The sequence below is a fragment of the Sphaerodactylus townsendi genome, linkage group LG11 (assembly GCF_021028975.2).
Source record: "Sphaerodactylus townsendi isolate TG3544 linkage group LG11, MPM_Stown_v2.3, whole genome shotgun sequence".
Classification (NCBI taxonomy): Eukaryota; Metazoa; Chordata; class Lepidosauria; order Squamata; family Sphaerodactylidae; genus Sphaerodactylus; species Sphaerodactylus townsendi.
The window spans coordinates 14,352,623-14,377,941 of record NC_059435.1 but is presented as its reverse complement, the minus strand read 5'-3'; the positions used below and the strand labels follow the sequence as shown (position 1 = coordinate 14,377,941).

Genomic DNA, 25,319 nt, shown 5'->3' with positions numbered 1-25,319 from the left:
AAAAAAAGAATAAATCTTTTTTTGGCATACCTTTCCATCACTTTAAATATCTGTTTATATCTCATAGGCATGATTTTTTTTTTTATGAAGAGCATGGCACACAATTGTGAGTTGATATTGGTGTGCTAAGTAATGTTGTTCTTTGTTCTGTTGGTGGCAGTGAGATGAAAAATTCACAGTATAACAAGGTAAAATCTGGACTTGTCTACAGACATAAGATTTTGGCTTGTATAAGACTATTTTTAAAAAGCTCTTATACAAAAATTGTAAGCCATGTGGACTGAAGTTGCTTGTGTAATTTATAAGAAGACATTTTTGGTGCTTAGCCCTCTATGCGCTGGGAATCCGTACAAGTTGTGCGTTGTTCACTTAGGGTTTGACTTTATTATCCCTGTTATGGACAAGTTTTGTTATACACGAATTGCTGACGAAGCTATTGGATAGTGAAATGGGTGTGATCCGGAGTTTCCTGTCCGACCACCTGAGATTACTTACTAATGATTTACCTGCTTGCACCTTGCATGCGAGAACACTATATATGTCTTGCTTTGAGATTGTATGTACCTTGAGTTGCTGTGTTCATTATTTACAATGATTCTTTTGTGCTTGCGTTCTGGCTAGCACATGTGTTGCCTTCTCGTGTTTGTTATTTGTTTGTATGTTTTATATGTGGTTTCACCTTTATGGCATGCATAGGATATTTCGACACCATTTAACCCGGCACTTTTTTGGTCTTTTTTGTAATATTGGTTGGCATTTTTATAGCCTGATGTAGCAGGTTTCTTTCTGTGCATGTTTCTGGGGCCCTGCCAGGATTAGGAACCCTGCAGCTTAAGCATTTTTATAATTTTGCTTCCTGTTTCATTTTAACGTTACTCAACTGTGTCTCCTTTTAATTATTATAATGGATTATATTTCTGATGCCAATAAAGGCCTATGTTTAAAAAAAAAAGTTGCATTAGTTCCAACTACTGAAAAAGCACAGAACAGAGCCACACAGCCAGCCGTTGGCAACCATTTGCACTCCTTTGGGAAAGTTTGGACGCTCTCCAAAACGGGCGTTTCTTTTGGAGGGGAAAAAGCCGGACCTGCACGGATCCTGCCCTTTTGTTTTGCTTTCTGCAGAGCTCGGTTCCGTTTTCTCTTTTCCTTTTGCACTAAATAACACCAGCGCCTGGCAGCGCAGCGCCCTCCTTTCTCTCCAACACGGGCTTCAGGCTGCAGTTCTCAATCGAGCGCCGAGGCACGGATCGCAGGGACCATCGATGCGATCGTCATTCTCTGTCGCCTCGTCCCCTCCTGCAAGCGGCGTCTTCCATCTATCAAGTGCAGCAGCGGCGGCGGCGGGCCGGGAGAGCGCATGCGTGCTTGCAGCCCAGGTACCCTAGAGAGAGACACGCGTGTCTCCCCCTCTTTTTGCTTTTCTCCTCTTGCTGATCAGAACAGGGGGGCTGTTTGCTCGGAAGGAAGCCCCACCAAGTCTCCTCGCCTGCAAAACGTGGGTGGCCAGGCTTGCAGTCCTTCTGGGCAGAGTAGCCTCCTCCCGCCTTTTCCCTGACCCGTTTGCAAGTGCATCAGTTGGTTCTGGGGCACCTTCTCCCCTTTTCCCAAACCATGCGCAGAGTGCATTTCTTCCACCCTAGCCAATCAGATATTGGAGGGGCGGGGGCGGCAGAGGAAAAAAAGCGCTCTTGCAAGAGAGTCAGTATTGTATCCCTCACACCAAAAGAAATTGGGGTCTCTGTAACTTCGCGATGGTCACTTTCTATGATGTGTGAATGGGACTCAGCTCAGTGTGATGTTTTCCTTTGCATCTCACCGCCTTGCCTCTCCCCCCCCCCCCCATATCTGATTGGTTAAGGTGAAAGCAATGCACTCTGCACATGATTCGGGAAAAGGGGCACCTGATCTTTATTCATATATGTCAAGAATTGGTGCCATGTTCAAGTTTAGTCCTAGTGCTTTTGGGGGGCGTGGTGGGGGGAGGTCCGTTTCCAGCATCTTTAGGCCCAGAAACTAAAGAAACTCTAAGAAACAACGTGGTGTAATGGTTAGAGGCTCTGGGAAACCCAGTCTGTCATGGAAGCTTGCTGGGTGCCCTTGGGCCAGTCACATTCTCTCAGCTTAACGTAGGTTGTTGTTAGGATGAAACGGAGGAGAGGGAAACACTAATCTGCTCTGTGTCCTCATTGGGGAAACAAACAAACAAACAAAGAAAAGGAGTGTTTTCCTGTTTAGGGGGTTGGGTTTCCTGTTCTGTGCTTTGGGAACTGTCCAGTGGCTCTTCGGAGGCCTTAACTTTCAAGAGCAGATTCAGACAGTTTCCTCCCTTTACGTAAATGTCTTGCTGGGTTGCTACAACTCCTCTCACCCTATTGGACCTCCCCAAATTAAACGTGTATTCTCTTTGAAGCGTGTGATTGGAACTTCATTCCTAGACGTGCGAGGGGCTGATTTGTTCTGGGTTCACAGGGCAAGGGGTTTTGGGCTCCCTCCTTTACCAACCTGATGGGGGCAGTTAATGTGTGGTCTGTGACCAGGACATGTAGGGACATGGGGGGCTTTGTAATGTGTGAATCTGAAAAAGTCCAGCCCCACAGTTTAGGGGCTGAAGGCCAGAATGATTTGATGTGTATGGGTTTATTATTACAATGCCAAATAAGGCCTGGAGACTGCCTAGAATTATAACTGATCTCTAGATGACAGATCTCTGTTGCCTTGGAGAAAGTCGCTTTGGACGGCAGACTCCATAGCGTAATTGTGGGCTGAGGTCCATCCCCTGCCCAAATCCTGCTCTTTCCCAGCCCCAGTCTGATATTTCCAGGAGTTTCCCAATCCAGAGATGCCAACTCTATGTGCCAATTCACATCTAAAACACGGAGCAGAGAGTTTATTTGTTACAGAAAACAGAGAATGCAAGTAAGGGGAGATAGAAGCCTTCCTCCTCTCCATCTTGAGTATTGGAGCTGGGTTGGGCGAATGACGCTTTGAGCAGTTAGGCTCATTAATACAAATATTAACCTTACCCACACATTTCATTTTACATATAAAAGATCCCCATGATTGCTCACGGGAGCAAATGCATGTGAATCCTACTGGCCTGTTCTATTGAGTTTGGCCTTCAGTGTAACACCCGAGGGATGGTCATCCCCACCCTCCCCCTGGTAACATGTAATTTCTGTTATTTTGGGAATCAGCATTCACATCCCATGTTCAGTAGCAAAGTAGAAATACATCCCGCTCTCGATCTGCTGGAAGTCCAGGCCTTGTCTCTGGGTTTCTTTCAGGAACAAATTAAGGCATGTTGAATCATTCCCTGCTAATCATGAGAAAATATCTGACTTGTAGTGACTGGAAAGGGGAGGGAGCAGGTCAGACCCTGGGCCCCACTGAGCTAATCTTGAAGCTACAGGTATCCCCAGAGGATGGATATAAGGGGGCCGGGGGGGGGGGGGTGCGCCGTGCAATGGGCATGCGCTGGTAGGCGCGGAAAATCACCTCGCCAGGTTTGGCTCCGCCCCACCAGCCTGGCCTGTTTTCAGACAGCAAAAAAAGGTAAAGGGGGGGGGGGGCAGTAGCGCCTGGGCACCATTTTTTTTTAAAAAAAGTTTTATTATTACATTATTGCATTAAACACTAAATATTAGACATTCTAATAATAAACATTCAAACCCAAACAAATCACATATCACATTGCGCATTATACATTACACCCTACTAATTCGACAATAAATCACCATGGACATTCGAAATTGCCCCACAAATATACCCCTTCTTAAAATATACCCTGTCCCCCTTACCATCTATACCTTCTCTCCACTCTTACCAACTCTTTAGCCTATTTTCTATAACATTTAATATCTTATCACTAATCCCCTTCCTTATTTTTCCTGTCCTTTACCCCTAGTATAATTCCCTTTATTTCACTCTTATGTTCTTATTCTAACTTACCCTTTGTTTATACTTGTACTATTATTGATTTTCCCTGAATATTTCACCTACCGCTTTTGTGCTTGGTTTGGCGCCCGGGCACCATTTTGACCCGGGCACCATTTTCTCCCACTACTCCCCTGGGTATCTCCATAGCTTAGGCTGAGAGTGTGACCAGATAGCTTCCAGTGACAGAGTGGAAATTCGAACCTGGGTCACCTAGATTCTAGTCAGACACTCTAATCACATTCTACAACATGCTGAGCCGCTGTGATACGGATTAAGCCCCGATAAACACTGCAAAACTTACTTCTGAATTAACAGGGGTTATAAAGCTGCAACCCTTGACAGATTTATTTAGGAGTAAGTCCCACTGAGCTTCCGAGTAAACGCACGCAAAACAGGTGTCAGACAGAGTTATGAGGTTAAAATGGAGGAGAACTGCTTTGGGTCCCATTGGGGAGAAAGCAGGAATATAAATAAAGCAAATAAATAAATGCTAAGTGTGCTTATTTGGAGCAAAGGCCTGGCTTTTGCCATGCACCAGAATGAGGTGGTAGAATGTTGAAGTGGGACCGCGCCGTTTACGATTACAGATGGTGGACTCCCAAGTTTGAAGTCTGCTGGGATCAAATATAGGAAGGTTCCAGGCTAGGTGACCTCTGCTAATGGAGATAGGTGTTTCCGAAATGGGCACTCCAGACAAAAGAAGAAGAGTTTGGGTTTATACCCTGCCTTTTTCTCCTTTCAGGAACCTCAATGCGGCTCACAAACTCCTTTTCCCTTTCTCTCCCCACAACAGACACCTTGTAAGGTAGGTGGGGCTTCAAGTGTAGGAGCGAGGAAACAAATCCAGTTCACCAGATAAGAGTCACTGCTCATGTGGAGGAGTGCGGAATCAAACCTGGTTCTCCAGATTGGAGTACACCTGGTCTTCATCATTCCACCTCACTGACTACCTTCCTCCCCCCCCCCCCTCCTCTCCCCACAACAGACACCTTGTGAGGTAGGTGGGGATAAAGGGTGCTTCTTGGGTACTTGTGAAGCACTTCCTTTTCCAGTGAGATAAAGAGAAGTCAGAATTGAGTCGGGAAGACGGAGGTAGACCAGGAAACACATTTCTGGGGTGTTCAGGAGCACCCCATTAAGAAGCACCACGGTAGGCCCATTTGTTCAATAACATGCAGAGGTCTATTCAACAATATGTCTCCTGAAAATAAATCATGCCTCTCCCCCCCCCCCCCCCGCATTCTGTTTCATTAGAACTGGAAGTATATTATTGGTGCAACCTTTGTAATTTTGCTTATTATTAAATTTTGACTTTGGGTGGTAACTTAATTCTCCAAAAATCAATATTTACCAATTAAAAATTGAACCCTCCCAAGCTTGCTCATTCCTTTTGCTGATTCCTTGCCCCTCCAGAACTCGGATTTTCCGGTCCCTTGGACTGTGTGTCACACTATCTATCAATCTGGCTGGCGCCAAATGTACTTATGGATTAATCTCTTCACAGCGGAGTGGGCTTTCTGCCACCTGCCGTACATAACGGCCCGCAGTTCCGTGTAAATCAGCCGTAAATGTATTTATTTTAAAATCGATAGTTGTGTGCCTGCAAATTTGTAGCGGTTTTCTCAGCTGAGCCTTTTTCAGGTGGCGTTGCGCTGGGGGTATCACGAAAGTATAATTAAATATTGAATTAATAAGCCAGGTTCATGAGCTGCAATTTAAAACGCTCATTTTCTTTTTTTTTTGTTCTGTTTCAGTTTGAAAGGGGCAAAGTTAATCAGCTGCTATGGAACACGTCTTCACTCCGCTGAAATGCCTGCTTCCCACCGGTACTGTGCCTTGCATTTCTTTTTAGAGCAAATGCTTTTTGGTGTATACTGTGTTAGACCAGCGTGGTGCTATTAACTAATATTTTAAAGAGGTTAACAGGTGTTGTATGTTCATAGCAGAATGGTGGGGCTTCCACAATGGTTGGGCCTGCGCAGAAAGGAATTTTCCAACCCTGCGTGATCTTGGTTACCATGGCAGCCACAAAAAACATGGCCACTAATTAGGGTTGCCAGGTTATATTGCTCACACCAAAGTACCTTATAGAGAGCCAGCGTGATGTAGTGATCAAAAGCAGGTGCACTCTAATCTGGAGAATCGGTTTTGATTCCCCGCTCTGCCACTTGAGCTGTGGAGGCCTATCTGATGAACCAAGATTAGTCTGTGCACTCCCAACACACGCCAGCTGGGTGACCTTGGGCTAGTCACAGTTCTTCGGAGCTCTCTCGGCTCCACCCGCCTCACAGGGTGTTTGTTGTGGGGGGGGGGGGGAAGGAAAGGAGTTTGTCAGCCCCTTTGAGTCTCCTACAGGAGAGAAAGTGGGGATATAAATCCAAAATGGGAGCGCCCCAGAAGGCAGTGCGCTCCTGCGGCTGCGCGTGTGTGTGTGCTCGGGGCTGCCCGCCTGCCTGTCCCAGTTCACCTTAGTCCTGCCCCATCTGCCGTGGGACAACCCATGCTGTGGAAAGTAGGATGAGAAGGGTAAATGATAGTACCACAGAAGGACTGAAGGAAAGTAGTTTGGGTCTATACCCTGCTTTTCTCAATTGCAAGCAGTCTCAAAGTGGCTTACAAACTCCTTCCCCTTTTCTCCCCGCAACAGACACCTGGTGAGGTAGGTGGGGCTGAGAGAGTTCTGAAGAACTGTGACTAGCCCAAGGTCACCCGGCAGTCTTAGTGTGCAGGAGCTGGGAAACAAACTTGGTTCACCAGATTAGAGTCCCCCACTCATTTGGAGGAGTGTCGAATCAAGCCCGGTTCTCCAGAGTCTACCGCTCTTGACCATCACACCACGCTGGCTCACAGCCATGCCTATTGCTGCACTAAATTCAAAATGCTTCTTTATAGGACTGCAATTTGCCATCTCCTACCAATGCAGAATTTGGTGGACTCATGAGCATCCAAACTTCCCTTTCAGAGAAAGGTGAACGAGTTTCGAGTCCTCATTTACTTGGTGTTTTCTGGTCACGTTCCTTGTTGATTTTGTTTGTTTGTTTTTAGTCATTTATTTGTTGCGTTCATGTTGGAAGGGTCTTCCAAATAGCTTTGAGTTGCATTCATGAGGGCACCCCGAAATCACCCTGTTGCTGTTAATCTGTCCTGAAAGATAGTGGCTTGGATCTGACCATCTTTTCTGCTATTAAAGGGGGCATCATCTTTGGCCACCCCAAGAAAAGCTATACTGAGAATCAGGGGATATTGAGGAGGGCTTTAATGTGACAGAGAAATGGGTCAGAATGAGTAAAACAGACCCTGACGTGGAAGGGCCAGGCTTGTCCAATCTTGTCAGATCTCAGAAGATAAGCAGGGTTGGCCCTGGTTATTATATGGATGGGAGACCACCAAGGAATTGTGATTGGTGTTTGGAATATGCTGCCACAGGAGGTGGTGATGGCCACTAACCTGGATAGCTTTAAAAAGGGCTTGGACAGATTTATGGAGGAGAAGTTGATCTATGGCTACCAATCTTGATCCTCCTTGATCTCAGATTGCAAATGCCTTAACAGTCCAGGTGCTCGGGAGCAACAGCCGCAGAAGGCCATTGCTTTCACATCCTGCATGTGAGCTCCCAAAGGCACCTGGTGGGCCACTGCGAGTAGCAGAGTGCTGGACTAGATGGACTCTGGTCTGATCCAGCAGGCTCTTTCTTATGTTCATAAGGAACTCCAGGGTTGTGATGCAAAGACAGGCAATGGCAAACCATCTTCTTTTCTCTTGCCTTGAAAACTCCAAGGGGCCACAATAAGTTGGCTTTGACTCGATAGCACTTTCCATCACTCTCAAGATCTAATCCACTGAGTTCCTCAAGACATCTGGGTTTGTTCCTTGTCTGAGAAGCCATTTTAACCCTAGTCTCCTGGGTCAAGATCAATGTTTTGTCCTCTCAGCTGCTGGGCTTCACATTTGATTATTGATCCAACCCTTTTCTTTGTGGCCCGGGGCACTTATGTGGTTCAGTTTGTAACTTGCTGACCGAGAGAACTGTTTGATGACATGCTTCTGTTTTACTTGAGCTTGAGCGAAGGTTTTGAGTGACAAAAGTTTGTGTCTCTGAACTACTGATATTACAGCCCTGTTCTTTTCACCCTTGGCATCTGGAAATCTGTCAGCCATGTTTAAATGAGTCAGAGTCATGCCATCTTTTGGAAGAGAACCTCTGCTGAGCAACTGTCTGTAAAGCAGAAATATCTTTTAAAGTTGCATGCTCTGTCTTTCTCACTCCCTTATTCCACAATGGACACCGTTGTCCTGTATAGCTGTTGCATAGTTGCATCCTGCATGAAGCCAAGCTGGGTGACAAGAAAGGAGTTTGGATTGATACCCCACCTTTCTCTCCTGTAAGGAGGCCCAAAGTGGCTTACAAACAAGTCTGTCAGGCAATCCAATCTGTTTCATCAGTCACAGTCGCAGATAAACCAAACTTCATCTTGCCTTCTCTGCTTGCTGTACAGTTCAAACACTTGGCCAACTGCCTCCCGTAGCTAGGAGTGAAGGTGGGGTGGAGTTTTATTTCCTTTTTCCTTACAGCTTATTTTGCACCTGGGCAGGCCGATGTGACTGCCCTCCAAAGTTACAGATGTTTGAGTCAGTAATTAAATGATAGTGGGGTGGCTAGGGAAAACTCTCTTGGGGCTATGCAAAAAATGCAGATGTACACATTGGTATGGACCCAGATGGACTGGCAGCCATTAATGTTCACCAAGCAGACACAGACAAACAGCAAATGCACTTTGTACAATTGTCTGCAACCTGGTGAACAGCCCTGAACTGCTCTCAGTCCAAACTGCCTGGCGAACAACTGACTCTCTGCTCATGATGAGCGAGAGGTATGCACGATGAATCAGCAGGCACTTGGGCATCTTTGCATACCGAGGATATATGATATCCTATATAAGATATTTGGCACCCAACATTGTGTCCCTTATGGTGCGCTCTGTCTGGAATCAGGGCAACATTTATTAGAAACCACGGCATGGGCTGTAACATTTACGTTTTGTCTGCGTCTATGCTTCTGCACAGATCCAAAAAGTTTATCTTTGCTAGAAATGAGGGAGCTTCAGCTTTCGAAGTGGTGGCTCCATATTGAAAAAAAATCTTCTCCTTGGGTTTCTCATGGGAGTCTCTTCATATGCTTACCGTCATGGAAATTTACTATCATCTAAAGATCAGACTGTACGACCTGGAATATCATTCTCTCCTGAGTGCTGCACAAAGCTCCTGTTCCCCTCTATACTTTGGGATCACACCCCCGAAATCTAGCCCTGCTGTATACTTAGAACAGCTTGTTAATTATAAGTGCAGATGGGTCATGACAAGAGCAAAAGGTGCAACTCATTTCCCCTCTGTCTATCTTCAAGGTCGTTTCCTTAACATCCCACAAAGTGAGCGTTGTTGTCGGTACTGTCCCAACGCTATGGACTCAATCCCTCATATCCTGCTTTACTGTTCGAGGTATAATGAGATTAGAACCGATCTGGGAGCTTTACTACCTCTAGAATTTATGTTTCTCTCAGACAAACTAAAAATGTCTAAGCTATTGAACAGCCCTAATGTAGAAATTTCTGAAGCAGTTGCTACATTTTTAATCCATGTTCTACATCAGTGGTGGCGAACCTTTGGCACTCCAGATGTTATGGACTACAATTCCCATCAGCCCCTTCCAGCATGGCCAATTGGCCATGCTGGAAGGGGCTGATGGGAATTGTAGTCCATAACATCTGGAGTGCCAAAGGTTCGCCACCATGGTTCTACATGATATGTAACAATGATCCTGTTTTTTTTATTTTTTTTTTATTTTTTTCGATTTATTATACCGCCCCATCCCCGTAGGGCTCTGTACTTGGAATGTATGGTACTTCTGGTTTATGCCTATGGTACTTCTGGTTTATGCCTAATAACTTTTGTACTTGGAATGTATGGTACTTCTGGTTTATGCCTAATAAAGGTTTTTGGATTGGATTGGATTGATTGGATATATGATATATGATTATCCATAAAGGGAAAGATTTGATGAAAAGCTCTGCAAAAAATTTTGATTGTCGATTGTGGTTGTTTGGGCCCTTCTGGGCAGAACTGGTTGAGTGAAGTATCCTGTGTCTGTCGCCTAAAGGAATGATCCCGACTGAATGGCCCAGACTATTCTAATCTCATCAGAGTTTGGAAGCAAAGTAGAGTTGCCCCTGATTACTAGTTGGATGGGAGACCATCTTAGTTGTTCTGCAGAGTCAAAGCTACCTCTGTTCACCTCTTGTCTTTGAAGGCCACTATAAGTGGTCACTGTAAGTCCTTCAACTCGATGGCATTTTCCACCCCCAAGGAATGACAGAATGAACAGCCATCATTAATTCCGGTCTTCAGGACTTGTCTGTGGGTCTTCCGTGATTCTCAGATTTGTGATCAGCCCAGTGACCCTGTAGAAATCGTCAAAGGATCCACTTCATCAGCTTCAGCGTTCCTGTTGAAAAAGTTTGATTTGCGCTCACGGTCCTTCAGAAGCAACTAAACTTTTTACCTCCCCCATTAGGCTCAATTAGAGCCAAATGAGGAGACAGTGAAAATCGCCCATTGCAAAGCTTCAGCTCTTTAACTGAAAAGCATTTAAAACAATTTATTTTCCAAGTTGTTGGCCTGTCGCTGCTCCATTTTTTTAATGGCTGTAATAACACACTCCATTTCCTATCTTTGCTTCTCAGGTTTCTGTAATGTCGTGGATCCTTCTTTGTTTCCCAAGCTATGCGTTTGTGGTGGCTTCCCAATGTAATTACACATATTAATTTTGGTTCAGTGCTTAGGGTGGTCAATGGCAATTGTTTCTGTATAAACTATAGGGTGCATTAATCACCATATTACCATGAACTTGTGGCTCAGTTGCTGAAAGGTTTGGCTAGCAGCAAATTTACACGTTCATGGGACACAAGCAGTGAGTGTTACCTGGTGGAGTGTTATCTGGTGGAAAATGGCTTATATGCTCTGAGGCGTCAAACACATTCTTGAGGCCATGGAACTGCCTTAAACTAAATTAGATGATGGGTGAGTCTTTCCTGTTCCAAATGGCAATGGCTTTTCAGGATTTGAGTTTCTTGAGTTTGGATTTATATCCCCCCTTTCTCTCCTGTAGGAGACTCAAAGGGGCTTACAATCTCCTTGCCCTTCCCCCCTCACAACAAACACCCTGCGAGGTAGGTGAGGCTGAGAGAGCTCCGAGAAGCTGTGACTAGCCCAAGGTCACCCAGCTGGCGTGTGTGGGAGTGCACAGGCTAATCTGAATTCCCCAGATTTAAGGCTGAATTCCCCAGATTTAAGGCTGAAGATCTAAGAGTGTCACATCAGATTGGATTTTCTCATTACTGGCACTGAAATTACAGAATTCCTTTCCCAGGGAAGTTCATGCACTCTCTTCTGTCACGGGCTTCTGCTAGCAGATGTTTTCTTTGGTGTTATCATACTGCCATTTCCTTCTATGTATATGTGATTGTGCTACATTGAATTACTTTTACTGCTTGATACATGTGCATTTTACAATTTGTTGTAACACTTTGACTGTTTGCTGCCTTCGGGATCCTGAAATAGTTGGAAAGGGAGCATAAAAATGTTTTAAATAAATAAGTAATCTGCTACCTGATCCTTTTAGAAGAAGAAGAAGAGTTTGGATTTATATCCCCCCTTTCTCTCCTGCAGGAGACTCAAAGGGGCTGTCAATCTCCTTGCCCTTCCCCCCTCACAACAAACACCCTGTGAGGTAGGTGGGGCTGAGAGAGCTCAGAGAAGCTGTGACTAGCCCAAGGTCACCCAGCTGGTGTGGGTGGGAGCATACAGGCTAATCTGAATTCCCCAGATAAGCCAACACAGCTCAGGCGGCAGAGCTGGGAATCAAACCCGGTTCCTCCAGATTAGATACACGAGCTCTTAACCTCCTATGCCACTGCTGCTCCCTGGAAATGCTGGATTGAAGTTGGGGGCTTCAGCATGCAAGGCCACACCCCCAATTTGCCATTGGCTTTGCTGCTCTGATGTCACAAAAGGCCTAGGCAGTGTTGTGGCAAGCTAGGGAAAATATGTTTGACTCCCAAGCTCTGTGTACAACTTCTATGAAATTAATACCACGTTGTCCCTGACTGTTTGCAGAGGGTTTTTGAATTTTTAAAAAAATGTCTAGTTCAGAGCATGTTAGCGATCTTGGAAGAAGAAATTTAGAAGGTTCGATTTGACAGTCCAGGTTGGACATCTGTCTACTTATGAGGGGTCCATTCCTCTGTTCAGATTTCAGGCTGCATCTCTGGCATCCCCTTTCTTTTCAGTTCTATTTCTGCCGGGGCTTTTTTGTTTTTGTTTTTCAATAATTGTTTCATTTGCTTGATAAATTCTTGGAACAGTCATCGTTTGCACTGTGGGGAACTGAACTGCGAATTAAAACAGTGATGGAAATACTTTAATCCATGTAATTTTTGTGACAAAATTATATATATTTGTCTTGTTTGCAGAAGGTGGTTGTGGGTGTCAGCTGTTTCTGCTGGAATCTTTGGGGGGGAGGTGGATATTTTTCCCCCCAATACTGAATTGCCAATTACAAGTGGTGTTCAAATATACATATGCTAATTACCTGCAGTTGTTTTAAACATTACGTGTTTGTTTATGCAGTGTTATTGTAACCTCCTTCTGTGGGTTCTGTGGGGCAGAACCTGGAATGAGTTGCAAAGAACCAAATTTAAACAACAAAATGGTTTACTTTTCTTTAGTGCTTAACACTTTTTAAAACATCAACATTTAGCGTTACAATTCAAGGTCCTGTTCAGGTTGCATTTCAAGTCCTTCTATTTACAGTCTACTGATATTGCCAAGTCCAAATCTTCTTTGCAAGTTGGTTGGCTCCTGAAGACTCCAAGGGCTTGATGAACAGGTTGCAACATGATGAAGGTCTCCAGGAGAACTCTCACCCATTACAACCACAAAAGAAAACCCTGAAACAATAAACTCCAACATTTACAACACAGCAAAACAACAACTACCTTCCCAGTAGTTCCCAACAATATTGCAAATTACCTTAACAAGGTGTTAAGGGCTTATAGAAATCGGGTCCGAGTCTGGTGCCCTTGTCTTCTCCAAAGAGCTCTGAGTTCTGCAGCATTCTGCTTCCCTTCAGACTCCACCCCTTTCTGGGTCAACCCATTCTGGGCCAACCCATTCTGGGCATGGGGGTTACATTATGTCACTAGAGGGACTGAACTGCATATATAAAGTGGGCTGTGAGCTTGTATAGAAAGAGACAGCGTGCTCCCTAACATTGACGTGTCGCACACAATCTTTTCAAGCTCATACCTTTTCAGCAGTTCTTAGAGCAACCCTGCGAGGAAGGCCATGGAGACTGTGGCCCCTTCTGCACACGCAGAATAATGCACCTTCAATCAGTAGTGGGATCCAAAAATTTTAGTAACAGGTTCCCATGGTGGTGGGATTCAAACAGTGGCGTAGGGGGCTGGGCTGGGCGGGGCATGACAGGGCGTGGCCGGGCATTCGGGGGGCGGGGCATTAATAATTTCTCTGTTACTGTAAAAAACTCTTACTGTAAAAAAAAAGTTCCTAATTTCCAGTTGGTATCTTTCTGTCCATAATTTAAGCTCATTATAGCAAGTCCTATCGTCTACTGCCAACAGAAACAACTACTTCTCCTCTAATTGACTGCCTGTCAAATACTTAATACTTTCAAATACTTAATTTTGTTTCTAGAAATCAAAAGAAGGATACTTTCCTTAAACAAGGAACTTTACCATATTTCTAAAACATGTTTTTAAAACAGCCCAACAGGGAGAATGATCCCGTTTTCTACCTTTGCTAACCAGCCACATAGGAAACAACAGGGGTTTATGATTTTTGGACCTAACGGAATTTCTAACGGAAAAGCGGACCCAATTAGTAACCCCCTCTCGGCACGCACAAATAATTAGTAACCCACTCTCGAGAACTGGTGAGAACCTGCTGGATCCCACCTCTGCCTTCAATCCACTTTCACAATGGTTTGCAAGTGGATTTTGCTATTCTGCACGGTTAAATCCAGCTGCAAAGTGCACTGAAAGTGGATTGAAGGTGCTTTATTCTGCATGTGCGGAAGGGGTCTATGGCTTACCTTCAGGTTGTTTTATCTGGTGGCAGAGATGAGATACAAATGTGGGATTTGCCCTCTCCATTTTAATGCTGCCCTCAGTGTTTTTATGCTGCACTCAGTGTATCTGGCTTTGACGTTTGAAAACTTATATCATGAAAATCTTGTCATTCTCTAAGGTGCTGTTGGCCTTGAATCTAGCTATTCTACTGCAGACCAGCGTGACTCCCCTCTGAAGCAATTAGTGATCTGGGTTTCATAAAAAAAATTGAAATAGGAAAACTTTCTGTTTCCGATTTAAATAAAGTTAGTAAGATTTAAGTAGTGTTAGCAGAAGAGGGCAGATACTTCATGTCCAGGTCTAGACCATGTACAGGCACTGGGGGGTTGGTTCATTCTTCGGAACCCACATTTCGTCTGACATAACTGATATCCAGCACAAAAGCCCTGACAGCTGTAGATAAACAGAGTAAAACAGATTTGCGTTAAGTGAGCTGAAAATATTCCATGGAAAAGTATAGCACTAGAAAAAAACTTCCAACCCTTTTCATTGGTTACACACTGTAGCCCTTTCCCCTCAAACCACCTAAAAAGTTTCTAAAACATTTTCAACTGCCCCTTTACAACGATTTATTATTATTATTATTATTATTATTATTATTATTATTATTATTATTATACACATAACAACACAGCACAAGTGTCTGGAATTCATCTCTCTGAATACTCGAGAGTCCTTCCCAAGGACCTAGGATATTAGAGGTATTTGCGTCAGAGATGTGTGCAGTTCCTAGAAGATGCTGCTTTTTGCAGCAGGTGGACTGATGTTCTGCCCAAGTTTAGGCTTTCAGATGTTTTCAAGATTTCTTGGGATTCCTCCTAGAGCACCGACTACTAGTGGGATTACTGTTATTTGTTCTTTTTTCTGCCACCAGTCGTTCGACTTCAATTTGTAGGTCCTTGTATTTTTGTGATCTTTTCCAGCTCTTTGTCCTCTACCCTGCTGTCAACTGGCACAGCAACATCTATGATCCAAACATGTTTTTTCTCTACCACTGTTATGTCTGGGGTGTTGTGTGCCCAGGTGTCTGTCTGTATCACCTGTATTCCTAAGAAGTTATTATTATTATTATTTATTTGTTATTTGTTGTTGTTGTTGTTGTTGTTTTGTTGTTGTTGTTGTTGTTGTTGTTGTTGTTATTATTAATTGGATTTAATATACCGCCCTATCCCAGAAGGGCTCACACATCCTCTTGAAACAATTCCTGGCTGCCATTACATGACTTCCCCGGTTTTTTGAGTTCTGTGTTGAATCGATGCTTCGAAACCTTGTGCTGCATTCAATACTCCTCCTATAGGTAATGCTTTAAAAATTGGGGACCCTCGAAATAAAAAAAAGAAATGCTGCAAGTAAATAGGTGAGGGGGAACCGAGTGAGCTCAGAAAATTATGCGAGCAGAAAGTTCAGGGAAGCGGAGAAAGCATTATTAACTTAGCGTGGTGATAGATCGCACAGCCACTGAAGACGTTCAAAACGTTTCAGCCAGAGAATCGTTTTAAAAAGAGGATTCATTTAAAACATTTTGAGACTAGAAATAAAACGTTTAGGGCAGGGGTAGGGAACCTGCGGCTCTCCAGATGTTCAGGAACTACAGTTCCCATCAGCCCCTACTAGCATGGCCAATTGGCCATTCTGACAGAGGCTGATGGGAATTGTAGTTCCTGAACATCTGGAGAGCCGCAGGTTCCCTACCCCTGGTTTAGGGGGTAAAAACAATGCGGAACTCTATGGAGGAAACGTTTTATTTCCTGCCTCAAAACGTTTAAAAATGTTTCTGCAGAAAGGGCCTGTCTGTGGGGGAAGAGGGGAAAGAATGGGATGGTAGCAGGTTGCATTGCCTCTATTATTTCTGCTGGGAAAACTTCACCTCTCAGACTCCCTCTCCCTCTCGAGTTCCACACGTATTTAATTCTGTGTCCACCAGTTTTAGAACCCTTTGAGCCTATGGAACCCATAAATTGAATTCAATCCAAAGGGCTGGTTAAGATGTCTATCCTGGAACAATTCTGGGTATAACCCCGATGTACACAAGATCCTCACAGTCACAGTTCACAAGCATGGTAACTGGCACAGTTCACATGCACAGTTCACAAGCAGCTACATAGTCTTCCCATCTTTGCTATGTTAATTGAACACCTGTGGTGAATAAAAAAATCTGTGGAGAAATGGAAACAGACCAAAACCAAGAGAGTGAGAAGCAGAGGCAAAAAGGTGGAGATCTGTGGGAAGTTACTAGAAGTATCTTCCAGGTTGCAGGTTCAGGTAAAAGGGTAGCTGTGTTTCAGAGATACTCATTCAGCAGGTTGTGCTCTTTGATATGCCACCTGTAGCTCCTGTGCACCATTCTTCAATGCAGCACTTACTCCCTGTTTCAGGATCTTGTAGTTGGCAGTTGGTTCCCATCTTGAAGCAGCCATCACTGGGGGACCAGTTAAGCTGCAAACCTCCATGAGATACAGGCCTTGCATCTGTGATGGAAGTAAATTTGACTGTTTGGGTTGAGGGTAATTGTGAATGTGGCTCTTCATGAGCCACACAGTACCAGTGGTCTGTTTCCAGTGGTGGGATCCAAAAAATTTAGTAACAGGTTCCCATGATGGTGGGATTCAAACTGGGGCGTAGCGCCAATGGGGCTGGGCCGAGGGAGCCACTGACCAGTGGGCAGGCATTCTGGGGCGGGGCATTCCAGGGCGGGGCTGTGGCAAGGACACAGTCGCTGCGCCGGTCCTTGGGCAGGGAGAGCGGATGCCTTGGCATGGCGCTTGAAGGCTGCCACCTTGCACGCGGTGCACCTCCCTGCCCTAGAGCACCAAAGCTTCAAGTTCTGGCACTACCTGCTAAGAAGGGAAGGGGCATTAACTAGGAGGCAAAAGTCACATGGCAAAATCACCAATTAGTAACCTTCTCTCGGCACACACAAATAATTAGTAACCTACTCTCGGGAACCTGTGAGAACCTGCTGGATCCCACCTCTGTCTATTTCATAGTATGTAGGAGGAGGATCTACTAGTGTGTTTTCCTGTAAAAACCGGTCATAGACTTAACGACGGAAGACTAAACTTGAGCAGCAAGATGCATTCCAGGCCAGTGGCCGCGTTGATGGAGCGAGCTTTGAGCCAGCTACGCGCCTTTCTGTACACAGTGAGCCGCAATAATGCTGTAGTAGCGCTGCTCCCAAAGTAGCATTTTAAAAAATCTGCACAGCCAATCAGAAACCTCGCAGGGCAAAATCCGCACCCACTTCCTTAAAACCATTAGTGGGTGGCAGGAAAGGATGTCCGCTGGTGCCATTGCACCCCCAGGCATCCTGTGGGGGACCCCTGAGTCTCCAACTCTCTCCCTGTCCCTTCCCTCTCTAAAGATATACCATCTTTAATGTAACTTGACTAGAGGTACAGGAAGTTACTGGGGAAACTTGGCAGTGAAAACAAAACATTATTAGCTCCTGAAAGCGCATGAAACACTTGGATGCATAGTTTTAGGGTGCCGTTGTTATTAAGTTTAGGATATCAATACGAGTGACCTCCTGTGACATTTAAAAGATCTCTGCAATACTGCTAATTTGGTGTTATTGGAAGCTGTACAACAATGAGAGATTAAATGAAGAAGGGGTGGAAAAACACCCTGACATTTTCAAAATTGGTTTGCTGCGATTGAAGCCGCACTGAAGGCTAAATTCGGGACAGAGACACATATACGAAGAGCATGATTCCGAGGAGGGGATTATCACGTGGCGCTCTGTATGCGTTGTGCCTGCTTAAAGCTTCTTCCACGGAGTCTCATAAATTATATATGTGCCAAGTGGCAAAAACTTCTCTCTTCATCTGACTCAAGATGTCTCTTGGAGCCCAGCCTTTTCTTTTCTTTGCTGGTATTTTCTTTGTGGGAAGGAGAAGTTTTCACTTTAAAACAAATATGCATTTTCTGATTCGGAACTTACCCTGTCCTGGGTGGTTCAAGCTGGCCTGATCTCATCAGATCTCAGAATTTAACCTGGGTGGCCCTGATCAGTACTTGATTGGGACACCACTAAAAGAAGTCCAGGGTCGGTACACAGAGGCAGGCAATGGAGCAGCAGTGGCGTAGGAGGTTAAGAGCTCGTGTATCTAATCTGGAGGAACCGGGTTTGATTCCCAGCTCTGCCGCCTGAGCTGTGGAGGCTTATCTGGTGAATTCAGGCTAGCCTGTACACTCCCACACACGCCAGCTGGGTGACCTTGGGCTAGTCACAGCTTCTTGGAGCTCTCTCAGCCCCACCTACCTCACAGGGTGTTTGTTGTGAGGGGGGAAGGGCAAGGAGATTGTAAGCCCCTTTGAGTCTCCTGCAGGAGAGAAAGGGAGGGGGATATAAATCCAAACTCTTCTTCTTCTTCAATGGCAAACAGCCTCCGAGGTGTGCAACCACTATAGCCAGGATACCCTGTAACATGTCTTGTGTTGGGGTCCCCCAAGGGACAGCATTGTGATGCCTGTGTCATCATTGGCAAGGGAGGAAAAAGGAGAGTTTGGATTTATATCCTGCCTTTCTTTCCTGTAAGGAAGCTCAGGGTGGCTTACAAGCTCCTTTCCCTTCCTCTCCTCCCAACAGGCACCTTGCGAGGTAGGTGGGGCTGAGAGAGTTCTGAGGAGCTTCATGTGTAGGAGCCAGGAAACTGATCCAGTTCATCAGCTAAGAGACCACTGCCCATGTAAAGGAGTGGGGAATCAAGCCCAGATCAGGATCCGCCTGCTGTTAACCATCGCACCACCTGACTCTCAGGCTTGTAACGCTGTCTGCAAATCTTTGTGGGTCTTCCTCTCATAAACAGATTTTGGGAAACCTGGATCGAGGCTTCATTAACTGTGAGAAGGACTGTTTTTCATCCTTAAGGTGTGTGAAACCTATTTGCCTTCAGAAGCCAAAGATCCTGTATGAAAGGGACCGTTGATCCAATTACAACAGCCCTGCAAGAAACTCTAGCCCAAATTACCTGATTGCAAGTTCCCTGTAAGACCTGCCTGATCCACTGAATTTTTAGGAATCAGGTAAACTATGGTCTTTTAAGACTCACCATCTAGTAGTTGGCTCTGCTCTGGAACCCTCTTTCTTTCGGGCATAGAAACAACTGGAGCTTTTCTTTGACAGCGGTCACAATACACACGTGAACCCATGAAGCTAGTTTTGATCCTTCAAAGTCTGCATGATCTCTACTCAGGCAGATCGTGGGGATCGAATCTGGGACCTTCTGCATCCCGAATAGATGCTCTACCGCTGAGCTGTGACCTGTCCCCAATATTATCTCATTTCATTGTTGACAATATTCTCTAATTTCTCCCTTCTCCTTTCCCATCTTTGAATTTCCGGCCGTGGCCTGCCTTCTGTTGTTATCCTCACCCCAATCATTCTGCAGTTGGCTCTACCCTGCTCTTGCTCCTCCTCCCCCCTCCCAATTCTACTCCTTCTCTTCTGTCATCCAAACTCCCACGTTGACATTCCCTTCACATTTTGGCATTCCACTGGTGGCAGCTCTTATCCCTGGGAGGATTGCTTCTTTGAAATAGCCACGAGGGAGAAACACATTTTTGCATTTAATTGTAATTGGGCAATCGTTAAGATAACTACAATTAGACGATAAGATTTTACTCTCGTTTATTGGTTTGCCTCAAGTAAATTGCTAATATATTTTACTTTCCTTTGCTATTCTGTAATGCGAATAGGCCCAGAGAGTGACTCTCTGCTTAACTATTTGTGTCTTCTCCATGTATTTGACCACCCCTGTCCCAAGGAATATGAAAAGGTAGCCCGAAGCTATTCAGTTTCTGCATGTTTTAGGATGCCCATATATGCAGGCCCCGACAAGAGAATCATTTGGGGTAACATTCCTTTTCATAAGAACAATCCAGCTGGATCAGACCAGAGTCCATCTAGTCCAGCTCTCTGCTACTCGCAGTGGCCCACCAGGTGCCATTGGGAGCTCACATGCAGGAGGTGAAAGCAAATGGCCTTTTGCTACTGCTGCTGCTCCCGAGCACCTGGTCTGCTTTGCAATCTCAGATCAAGGAGGATCAAGATTGGTAGCCATAGATCGACTTCTCCTCCATAAATCTGTCCAAGCCCCTTTTAAAGCTAACCAGGGTAGTGGCCATCACCACCTCCTTTTCATGGTGGTGTCAGGCCAGACCACAGCTCTGGTCCTGCGTAGTTGAGTTTGTTTAAGACTAAGTTATAAAATACCACAGAATCAGGTTTTAAACAAAAAGATTGGTTTTACTGTGCTGAATTTGATAGTTCACACACAGGGCAACTCTCTATAAGAGTCACCCCACCATACAAAGACCTTAGTCTTTTATAGTTTTCACGAATACATACATCATAGTTCATAATCATACCTGCATATCTCACCCATATAAGCATTTCCCATGCACGTGCTTTCTGCATGAGCATTAAAATCCGATTGGCTTGTCTGTCTATTTCTTTTGCGTCACACTAAACCTGCATGTCTTCTGCTTGTGCCTCCCTGCCCATATGCAAAGGGGCTGCAATAAACCGAATTCTGTCTTTCAGGTTTTCAAAGATAACCAGTTTTCCCCCCACATTCCTAAGTTTGTTCCCAGAGAGAAATCTCTCCAAGGTAAAAAGATTTTACATACATTCCTAAGGGAGGATTTGAATCATAAAGTTCCTTTTCACAGGATGAAAGATTTCACATACCCTAATTCTCTTTAGAAGGTTGCAGATGATTTTAACAAATATACTTTGTGATTCTAGTAGCACAGAATTATAGTAAAATACAAGTAGATATAAATCTCTCATTATCATTTCAGTGTTCGTTAAAAAATAGAAAAGCACATTTTCGGTTATCTAATCAAATTCCTTTCTATCCTAACATGTGATTTCTTTAATGCTATGTTTATTTCACGTAGGCATCCCATATAGCTAGTTTTGACAAACAAGGCTACAAAATATATGTCTTCTGTCACGCCTTTGATCCTTAGTGACAAGATCTTATAGATATTATCTTTCCTTTGCCTGCATGATGAGTGCAGGACTGCTGATATGCTGGCCTTTTCTGGAGAGCAAACCTTTTTCAATCCTTGGTTAAGAACATAAGAACATAAGAAAGAACCTGCTGGATCAGACCAGAGTCCACCTAGTCCAGCTCTCTGCTACTCGCAGTGGCCCACCAGGTGCCTTTGGGAGCTCACATGCAGGATGTGAAAGCAATGGCCTTCTGCGGCTGTTGCTCCCGAGCACCTGGACTGTTAAGGCATTTGCAATCTGAGATCAAGGAGGATCAAGATTGGTAGCCAAAGATCGACTTCTCCTCCATAAATCTGTCCAAGCCCTTTTTAAAGCTATCCAGGTTAGTGGCCACCACCACCTCCTGTGGCAGCATATTCCAAACACCAATCACACGTTGCGTGAAGAAGTGTTTCCTTTTATTAGTCCTAATTCTTCCCCCCAGCATTTTCAATGTATGCCCCCTGGTTCTATATATTCATTTTTCTTTAATATCAAATTCAATTTTTAGACCTATGGCCAGTGGTGGGATTCAAATAAGTTAACCACTGGTTCTTCACAAGCACCATTTCAACAACCAGTTCTACTGAAGTGGTGTAGACCTGCTGAATCCCACCACTGCCTATGGCCCATCATCACAGTGGCACATATTGAAAAACCTAGCCTCCCCTTTAGATTTGTTTGTAAAGTACCGTCCAGTTGCGGCCAACTTTTAGTGACTACAACAAGGGGATTTCAAGGCAAATGAGAAGCAAAGGTGGTTTGCTATTGCCTTCCTTTACAAAGTGCAGTGTAAGGAAAAGGCCCATACAGTTGTTGCTTCCACATTGCAACTTTCTACATCCTGGTTTTGGCCTATCATGGGTCAGTGCTGGACCAAACCCCCAATATGAGCACATTATATATATATATAAATGTGCTCATATTGGAAGTTTTTCCTGATAATATCGGCCAAATCGTAGTTCCATAACTTAACCCAGTTAAAGTAAACCATGTTTTCATGTTAATATCTGAACCAGCCTATTGTAAGCAATGTACATCAGCTCTGACAGATTGGCAACCAATGCATAACCATAGTTTAGGTACTCAGGCATTCTATTTAGACAGGATTTAGGAAAGAGCCAGGGTGATATAGTGATGCGATTGCTGGATTAATATCTGGGAGACCCAAGTTCACATTTGTGCTCTACCACGGAATCTTTCTGGGACAAATTTGGCAGTCATGTACTGTATATACTTGCGTATAAGCCGAGGTTTTCAGCCTTGTTTAAAGGCTGAGAAAAGCCCCCTCGGCTTATACGGTAGTCACCATTTTCTATCAATGGCAAGCAGGCTGGGGGCGGGGCGGGACAACCTCCCTGCTGCCCAGAAGCCCCTTGTTGCTGCCCTCCTCCAGGGTGAGGGGGGAACCCCGAGGCACCCTGGCAGGCTGGGCTTCCTCAAACCGGGAGGCAGAGGGAGCTCCTTATTTGGGCAGTGACATCAGGGGGAGTCACTGCCCAAATAAAGAGTTCCCTCTTCCTGCAGCTGGGTTTGACAAAGCCCAGCTAGCTGGCAGGCAGAGGGAGCTCCTTATTTGGGCAGTGACTCCCCCTGATGTCACTGCCCAAACAAGGAGCTCCCTCTGCCTCCTGGCTTCCCACCCTCGGCTTATACCCCAGTCAATAAGTTTTCCCAGGTTTGGGCAGTAAAATTAGGTGCCTCGGCTTATACACAGGTCGGCTTATACACGAGTATATACGGTACTTTCAGCATAACTTAACTCATAGGTTGTTGTGAGGATAAAATAAAGGAGAGCAGAGTGATGTAAGCTGTTTTGGGTCCCCACTGGTGAGAAAGCTGGGGAACAAATTAAGTAAATAATAATAATGTACCGCCTCTGGTGTGTTTTGTGTGTGTTTTGAAATGGAGACCATGGGAGAAAAATGTTTTAGGGCAATAATAAAATAGAGCCACTATGGAATTCGGGTGCAGACGCAGCTACTTTTGAATATGAACAACAGACGTTATTGTCGGAGCCAGTGGTAACAAAATGTGATAGAGATACCTTTTCTTCCCCGCCATTGTTAGAAAACATGGTGGCGCAGCCAATTTCAACCCTAGTTTCTTTTCCCTTGAGGAAGTGTGCTTTTTAATCTAATATTTTGAGGATTTGAAAGAGCTGCGTGATTCCGAGAAAGGATGATGTGAAAACAGAAATGTGCCTTCTTGGTAAATGTAGAGTCTCTCTGTATGTGTCCAGTTTCAAAATAGCTCTCTTGAGGAAATAATGTATTCAGTTGATGGATGCAAACACAAGTATTATTTTGTATGGGACTTATTGTTTAGTTCTGGTATTGCTTGTCCCCCACTAGCTCCCATTCTTTCCATTCATTGGGGGGGGGTGTTGTTTTCCATTTGTACCCAATTTGGAAGTCCTTCTTGGGGCAAGAAAGAAATTACCCTTTCCGAAGAAATTACCCCTTCCAAAATAAAGAGAAATGAGAGACAGAAGACAATAAAAATACAGCTTTCTAGATCTTTTAAAAAGGGGCTCAGTAACACTGAAAACATTGCGTGTAGTTCTCCCAAAGGCGCAGAACTGAGTTTCGTGCATAATCAGAAAGTATTTAATCAGTTATTCATGTAAGCTGGAAACATTCAGTCAATCATAAGTTTAGAATAGATATTCTTCTTCTGATGCATGTGGTTAGAGTGATGGGAAAAAGCAAAGAGAGCTGAAACTGACATAGAGGTAACGCTGACATACAGGAAGCATTTATGCCATCATCAAACATCCCTTATTGTTGATGTATATTGTGACTTTAATAGGCAATGAAACCCGTTGGCAGCTGACCTGGATGGCCCAGGCTCGTCTGATCTTGTCGTATCTCAAGATCTAAGCAGGGTTGACCCTGGTAAGTATTTGCATGGAAGATCTCCAAGGAATATCAGGGTCATGACACTGGAAGCAGGCAACGCAAACCACCTCTGAATCTTTCTTGATTTGAAAACCTCACTAGGGAATGGCATAAGTGAGATGTGACTTGACGGGGGGGGGAAGTGACTTCATTAGCCTACGAAAGCTGTTTGTGTTTGTGTCTTACATTTGGCAGGTTTGATCACTTGGAAGAGGGGGACCATCGATGTTCCCTGTAGGCAGCATGCATGGCTGTGCTGCCACCATACTGGTACTGGGCAGATTTGGGGCCACCCAGCAGGAGGAGCGCCCAGGAACGCTTCGAGGGACGGTTGGGTCCCATACCTGTGAATGTTATTTAGATAGGATGGAAAGACAAAAATTACAGCTAGTCAGTGGAAATTTTTTAAAAAATAATTTTTTTAAAAAAAATTTAATTTTTTAAAAGAAATTTTTTAAAATGTAAAAAAATTTTTTTAAAATTAAAAATTAAAAAACATTTAAAAGAAATTTATTTTTTTAAAAAACACACCTGTATTATTTTTATTTTATTTCTTTATTAATTTGATTTTATAGGCTGCCTCGTCCCCAGAAGGCTCCAGGTGGCTCACAACAATCCCCAAACAGCCACATAATAAATCAATTAATCCAATAGGATCCATAAACCATCTAAAAACAATAATAAATTAAAGAGAGAGAAGCCCTGTCCCAGACTATTCATGCCCAGAGTACATAAGTGGGAACCTTGAAACTGAAGGATTTCTTCATTAATAGCTCAAGACAGTTTACAAATGCAAATTAAAATAAAAGATATTGCAAAACCACACATAGCATGTAAGAACATTTACCATAGGTGTCAAAATGTTGAGAGTGCTGTGCGTACATTATCTGATTGTAACTGTTACAACAACCCTGCAAGATAGGTCAATACTATTATGTTCGTATTGTGAAGTGGGCAGCTGAAATGAAAAGAGGGTAGCTTCGGTGAAGTCTATAACAAACTGCTCTCATAACTTTGGGAATACGCTCTGCATTTTCACCAGCCCTTACCTTTGAAGAACGGCTGGATTTTTCACCTTATTTCAACTAGGAAAAAGATATACTAAACGTGTGTTCTGGCTGCAAAAATAGATAGCATTCTCAAACTTTTGCAGCTTTGTAATCAGTATTGTTAAAATTTCTATAATGCAGCCATTTTTCGCTGGCTCCTGTCCCATTTGGTCAGATTACGTCATTCATCCTGTAGATTCCTTGTGCTGAATTTCAGCCTCGTGGGAGA

At 44.3% G+C, this 25,319-nt stretch overlaps 1 protein-coding gene across 1 annotated transcript in view; it reads left to right on the top strand.

Moving 5' to 3' along the window:
• Positions 1 to 1,287: 1,287 nt before the first annotated feature.
• The window catches only part of TPK1 (thiamin pyrophosphokinase 1), a 303,106-nt gene continuing 279,074 nt past the window's right edge, over positions 1,288 to 25,319 (top strand). Inside the window, exons 1-2 of the mRNA XM_048510448.1 lie at positions 1,288 to 1,379; positions 5,694 to 5,765. Coding sequence (XP_048366405.1) covers positions 5,723 to 5,765 — 43 coding nt within the window. The 5' untranslated portion in view covers positions 1,288 to 1,379; positions 5,694 to 5,722. The remainder of the gene's footprint in view (positions 1,380 to 5,693; positions 5,766 to 25,319) is intronic.